The sequence below is a fragment of the Seriola lalandi genome, unplaced genomic scaffold, assembly GCF_002814215.2.
Source record: "Seriola lalandi dorsalis isolate HSWRI2012SDOR001 ecotype SW California unplaced genomic scaffold, Sedor1 jcf7180002054311, whole genome shotgun sequence".
In the NCBI taxonomy this organism is placed as follows: Eukaryota; Metazoa; Chordata; class Actinopteri; order Carangiformes; family Carangidae; genus Seriola; species Seriola lalandi.
The window spans coordinates 250,054-256,823 of NW_019524864.1; the positions used below are offsets into that span (position 1 = coordinate 250,054).

Below are 6,770 nucleotides of genomic sequence, written 5' to 3' on the forward strand. Positions count from 1 at the left end.
GAAAGCGTCTGGCGCTGGGCTGCAGGTGATGGAGGTGAAGTTGGAGCAGTGTTCTCTGTAGAAATGAAGTTGATCCGGAGCGTTGGGGTTGGAGCACAGGTGGTTCCACCTCGATCTGCCACACAACAACACACACTAAGTGCATTTTTGACACACGTTCTATAAATCCTCAATACCAAAGCTCTGTGGTCAATACTACAGCATTAGTTAATGGTGATTAACCAGAAATTGAGTTATAATGAGATATAAAAAAATAAAACATTGCTTTAATATTATACTTCTGTCAGTCATTTAAAGTTAAAGTAATTTCATTGCGCATAACCTCCATAAAACTTGAATTGTCATTTTTATGTTTTCTGTACGTAAACATGTTTCCCAAAATGTTCAGAAACCTCTCGACTACCTGTTCCTGCGTATGTTTTGGAAGGCGCAGCAGTGCGACTGGTAGGTCAGGCTGGCCTGGTGCAGTTTGGTGAGCTGCAGAGAGGGAAGTTTCTTCAGCTCCAAGGCGGACTCTGCGAACAGCCTCTGGAGCCCACCGAGGATGGAGTCCGGCAGGGAGGTGACGGTTGTGTGAGAAACGTCCCTGCACAAACAAGTGAGGCTTTAGCCGAGGAGCGACTGAAACTGTCATTTGAATTTCAGAATCCATTCCATTTTGGATGTCTCCTTCGTTAATATATGATCAGTTCATAAAAAGCGAAGTGTTGGTGTATCCCTCAGGAGTCAAGGTTGATTTTATTTGACTTTGTTTTAGGTTGTTTCACTATTTATACACACAAATACAGCAAAAACATACATAATACAGTCTATTTACGTGTGAAATGACTTCATTCCAACAGGATTTTGTGTCTTTGTATGCTTAATTTTAATAAAGTACAATAATACAGTTTAAAGAAATTCTGCAGACATAAATATGATATTATGTCTTATGATATTATGCACTTTCAGCTTGTTTACTCAGCCTGTGTCTACATGGTATATAAATCAAGTTATCTCACTGCAAATAAAACATGCTCAGTGTATTCACTGAAAACAGAAGGACTCCAGAGGGTGTAAGAAGTGATGTATAAATATTTATGCCAGCAAAAATCAAGTTTTGCTAAGAATAAAACCCTGAAACACAAATTTCCCGATTGGAAAATTCATGGAAAGAGCTACCGTTTGATTGCCAAGTGATTGCTGGGATGTGGACGGGAAAAAAAACATCACAGCCCAAAAGAAAAACAAATACTTTTTTTTTTTTGATTTCTACTTCAATGGAAATAGGTGTCTCTTTGTTTGGGGAATAAACAGGTCTCTCCGGGTAAAATTAACCTGCTCTCGGTTTATTTTTACCTTAAATCTGGCATCATGTTTCTAAGCTTAGTCTCCCCACACATATCACATTGCTTCTTGTTTTCTCCTACATCCTGAGTTTAATAAGTGATGATGAGGAGGGTGAATCGTGTAGGCATGAGTTACTGTTAAATGTCATGCTTACAGTACCACCAACTCACTGGAACCCACAAAGGCGTTGGGATTGATGTGAGTAAGATGTTTGTTGCCTCTCAGGGACCTAAGAGAGAGGGAGAAAAAGAGAGAAATTAAACATGAGAGCTGACTATTTTATTTTATTTTTGTGTAAATCTTCTGTTTGTAATTGTGTCTCTGCCTATGACTCACAATTTTTTCATCCTTGTGCCGTTGAAGGCGTCACTTGCCACCTCCTTGATGCCATTTCTGGTGAGCCGTCTGTCATTGGAAAGAGAAGCCAAATTACAGTCATGTGGCTGCAACACAGAACATTTCCAACAGTAAACTTATCTGAACTATCAAAGCTAATTTTAGTGTGTGCAGATCCTTTGTTCTCAGTGACTAAAGCTGTACAGGATTTTAGTCAAACGCACCAAACTAATTGGATTTATTGTTTTTTCTCTTCCTTCCTTTTCTGCTTTTTAACAGCTGTGGGCAAACTATGTTTCCTGGATAGATTTGGCAGTGGTGGGAGACATACTCATAATTTTACTTCAGTAAAAACAGCAATATAAAATTAAAAGTAGTCCATTATAAACTTATCCACTTTTGCTTTTACTTTCCACCATTGTTTTAACCAATCAGCTTTACATTTGGCCAATAAATTATGAGTATTAGCAGTAGCAGAGGTGAGTCTAGAGAGACAAACCTGGCAAATACTTGGGGCCACCCAAAGGGAAAATGGGCCCCTGATGGCCCTTCATATTGGTCCTTCAACTACAAACCTTAAACCTCTCATGAAGACACAATAGAGCGCACTGCTGTTGCCCTAAACAAAATGTGTGCTGTAGCATCTACCCATTGCCTGCATGTGAGGCGTTTAGGAGACATTGGTAAATTGCAATGTCTACTGATAGTCTGCATCAGAGACGTTTGGGAGACTGTAAATTGTAGTGTCCTCTGCATGTGTGGCGTTTAGGAGTCTAGGATGGCCACTGAGCAGTAACAGTCAAAGTAGTTGGTGCCTTACTGTAATATTAGCAACATCTTAGTTTTATTTTTTCACAAATATTGCTATCATTTTTTGCATTATTTACATAAGAAAACCAATTAATGAAATAATGATAATGAAATAGGGGATGTTGGAAAAAAAATAAGGAGTTGATATAAAGTGGTAAGAGTGTTAGAGATGTGCATAAAAGAAGGAGACAACAGTGAGAAGACAGAGCCCAGTAAAGAGGGCAGAGAGCATTTCAGGGAACATTCATCATTGCGTATATAATGCCCACTCGGAGCTGTGTGAGGGTGGTGTGTTTCTAAAAAAAAGAAAGATGAATCCCTTACATCTCTGAGATGGCTTGAGTGCAGAGGCCTCTGAAGGCATTGGCGGGGACTCTCTCTATGTGGCTGTTCTCCTGCAGTTGACTAAGCGGGACAAAGATCAAAAAGTCGTAATAAACAACAAATGCTGAGAAGTAAGTAGAAGTACGAAAACAGCAGATATACAGCATGTACACTTATGATGCAAAATATTACAAATACATGCTACAATCTACTTAAAAATCCAGTTCCTTTTAGAAGCTGGTGGATCTCAGATGGGAGATGGGCTAAAGATGGATTTTTTATAGACTGGAGACCAGGAACAGATGGTTTGCATCCATGTTATTCTGTTTTGTAAGGACTACTCAGTGCGTAGGCTTTAACTGCAGTGTTATATGTTTAATGGTGTGATTTCTTCGTTCCTCTGCATATTTAATTCTGTGTGCATACAATAGCCTGTATGTTGAGGTGCATGTGGGAATAGTGGTGTGTGTTTGTCTGTGTGTGTATGTGTGTGTGTGTATGTGTGTGTGTGTGTATGTGTGTGTGTGGGTGTATATCTGAGCATGCATTTGTAGTTCATTTGTTCATTGTGTGGAGACTTACAACAGAAGTTCGGTGGCTGTGGACTGGATCTTGGAGAAGTTTGGAAAGATTCTCAGTGTGGTGTGGGAGATGGTCCTGTGATGTGCAGATTAACCAGCAAATGTTACTGTGCATTCACAGTGATAGAATCGGACAATGTAAGATTCATTGTAATAACAGAGATAAAAAAAAATTAACATGCGAAAAGATTCCAAGGATGTTCAGAGAGGCTGAGGTGCCAGAGAGATAAATTAGACATTTAAAGATTTCCCTGTCCCAAACAACTGTCTGGCAAAAACACATGACGAGTTCAGCCTCATTCAGCGGTAGGTACTGTCTCTAAGAAAACTTACTGTTGTGCACAACAGCTTTGAAATTTAAAAAGAGTGACCTGATTTCCTAAAACTGTATATAAATTTCTATTAAACAACCTGACAACCTTAGTTAAAGGTTTTGTAGAGGGTGTTTTGTCAACACTGTGAGACACCAAAGAATGTATATGTATATATGATATCATGAATGTGTAAATTATAAATTTAGTTTAGCATTACACATACATATATCATAAATTATCATGTTAGTTTTTTAGTCATCCTTGAATGGCTTCACTTCAGGTTTTTAAGGATAATCCTCTGTTGTGTTTAATCTGCAAGATGCAATAACTTTTACCCCCTTTTTATGTAATTCAAAATACAATGTTTTTGTGCTGAGGTGGTTTGAGAAATGTATTTTTTTTCCCATCTGTTTATGTGACCCAGTTCTTACAAATTGGGACAAGTATGATAATGTCAGTGAGAGATTTTAGCTTTTCATTGTCCCTTATAAACAGCTACTTTAAGAGTGTTTCATAAGACATAGACAGTATAATTTAGTCTCTTTTTGTAACAAATACATTAAAATCTTTGAAATGGTATAGTTCATATTGTAGAAAAAACTTCCTTGGGATGAAGAGTGATACTTGATTTCTCTTTCAAAGGATCCAAGCTAATTAAAAAATGATGTCTCCGGTCGTGTGGGGGCCTGTCAGAAGTAGGCCTGTCACCCATGACCCATTTTGGACTCACAATCAGTTTGACAAGCGCAAGATGAAGAAGCACATGTTCCTCTTTGCTGCACTCTTAGTGAGTACTCACAGATGCTGTAGTTTCGTGATGTTCCCGAATGCATCTGGATGGATGGAACTCAGGTGTTTTGACTTTTCTATGTTTCTGAAAGAAACACATAAAGTCATGTACTCACTATTATAGATGACTGGTCTTGCAGTTTCAGGGGTTTTCACCACATTCACTTTCCTGTCAGTGATACTTACATCTCAGTGAGTTCAGGGAGATTGGAGAAGGCAAAAGCTTCAATTCTCTCCAAAGCAAGGTTTTCGGAGATGATGCTGCGAGAGACACAAGAATATGACATAGAGTACATTAACAAAAATCCAGCTGCCAGGTCTTCATTTACACCTCATTCTCTGATATATTTAGTCTCCACCACAACCGCCAAGCCCACTCCTCAACTGTTTGGGTTTGGCTCTCTCAGAGTTTGCAGCTCTTCTTGTTCCATGACAGAGACTAAACACACAAGGCACGTTGGATAAAATGCGTGCAGGGGGTTTTTAGAAAACTGCATACTCACATGTAAGTGAGCTGAGAGAGGTTGGCGAAGGCAGACGTGCTGATACTCTCCAGCACGTCGTTCTTCATTATGATGCTATGGTTGTAGGTGGTGGAGAGAAGAGGAGAGCAGGGTTGGGCGAAGAGGGGGGAAAGTAAAGGATATAAATGGTGATGCAGATAATGATTTCATTTTCATTGACCCTGTAGTCACAAGAAAGACAGGAGGCATTTATCATCTCATTGATCTTGCGACAGGACTTTTGAAAAGATTACAGCACTTACAACACAATGCAGGAGTGTGCAAGAAGGCCGAAACCTAAAGGAGCAAGGAGGGCCCTGCACACTTTACACCAATGCAAGTGTTGAAAAATACATTCAAGCCTTTGGTCACAGGACAAGAGGGAATATTCAAAGCTAGCAGCGAATCAAACTGTGCATTCCTGTGCGTTTCATGCAAGTACACGTGGGAAATGCAGTTCATAATTGCATCTCCCGAGATCCAAACATATGGGAAGCTACATGTATGCAACACATCATTAAAACTGAGGATAAATCAAAAACAGGGAGAAATTACGAAACCAAAACAATCAATCAATCAAGTTTTTGATTTCCTGATTTCAAAAGTTTATGTTTATTATTAAATATTTAATCTACAACAACAGCAACTAAAAACTAACCTACAAATGTAAGTATACAGGCAAAGATATGAAGATGAAATAGATAAATAAATAAATAAATAAGTTAATAAAATAGCAACAAAAAGAGTCTATGTTTCTATTGTTGTGCTTAGTTGTTTTCCATTATTTTCAAGGATTTCATGTATTATTTAAACTGAATCTAGGAGGTAATTTGGTTACTCTAGCTTGTACATATAATTTAGCTAAACTAAAACTCTTTTTTTTCTTAATTTAGAGGAATAACACCAAATATATATTAAGATAAATTGGCCGGTGAGGCTTGGCCATAGATCCCAACGCCCCCTCCTCATTTCTCCTCTGTCTGGATGATCCATATCTCGACTGTTTTGACCTCCTCAGTTCATTATGTTCCACATCAAAGAATAAACATGGGACACACACACACACACACGCACACTTACAGTTTCCTGAGGTGCTGCAGGCTGGTGAGGGCACCCTGGGGAATCTCTCGGATCTGCGTCTGCTTAACTCTCCTGTTGACGCAGAAACAGCCACTCACATCAGCTCTCAGCGATGCACAGATCACAGAGTCGTAATCACTGGAGAGAAATCCTTAGTGAAAGTCATTAGTGGCCAGTGTTGCTGTGTGTCTCGGGTGTGGGGTGGGATCATTTTCAGCTCTGTATTTTCATTGATTAATGAAGGAGATCAACAAGGCCATGACCCTTTTTACTCACTCATGTTGGGGGATTTTCTTTTCATGCAAGAAACAAACTGCTTTGTGTACAGAATGTCTATACAAGATCCCAAGTTTATTTTGCATCTGGTTGCTGTAGATCACATCTGAAATGGCCATCCATTGCTGCATACTTGTAAATATCCTCACTCTTCCTGAGCCTTGACCTTCGAGCAGAACAGAACAGATGAGAACACACACATCGCCGCCTGGGAGTTCACAGTATGTCTTTTAGGAACAGTTGCTACTTCTACCACAAATGTCCTCCTCTGTGTGTGCGCGCGTGTGTGTGTGTGTGTTGGCTGTATTTGTTGGTATGCTTTTTGTGAGCACGATTATGTGTATCTGCACTGCATATTTGTGCAAAAGCCTCAGGCGATCTTAATCTTAATGCTGACCCCCGCTGTCACCCTGCCCCCCCCCCCCCCC

At 39.5% G+C, this 6,770-nt stretch overlaps 1 protein-coding gene across 1 annotated transcript in view; it reads right to left on the reverse strand.

The window, feature by feature from the left end:
• Nucleotides 1–6,770, reverse strand: part of fshr (follicle stimulating hormone receptor) — a 12,968-nt gene that overhangs the window by 4,306 nt on the left and 1,892 nt on the right. Inside the window, exons 2-10 of the mRNA XM_023406569.2 lie at nucleotides 6,067–6,138; nucleotides 4,987–5,061; nucleotides 4,670–4,744; nucleotides 4,494–4,568; nucleotides 3,382–3,456; nucleotides 2,800–2,880; nucleotides 1,666–1,734; nucleotides 1,484–1,558; nucleotides 404–586 (exon numbers count right to left, since the gene is read on the reverse strand). Coding sequence (XP_023262337.1) covers nucleotides 404–586; nucleotides 1,484–1,558; nucleotides 1,666–1,734; nucleotides 2,800–2,880; nucleotides 3,382–3,456; nucleotides 4,494–4,568; nucleotides 4,670–4,744; nucleotides 4,987–5,061; nucleotides 6,067–6,138 — 780 coding nt within the window. The remainder of the gene's footprint in view (nucleotides 1–403; nucleotides 587–1,483; nucleotides 1,559–1,665; nucleotides 1,735–2,799; nucleotides 2,881–3,381; nucleotides 3,457–4,493; nucleotides 4,569–4,669; nucleotides 4,745–4,986; nucleotides 5,062–6,066; nucleotides 6,139–6,770) is intronic.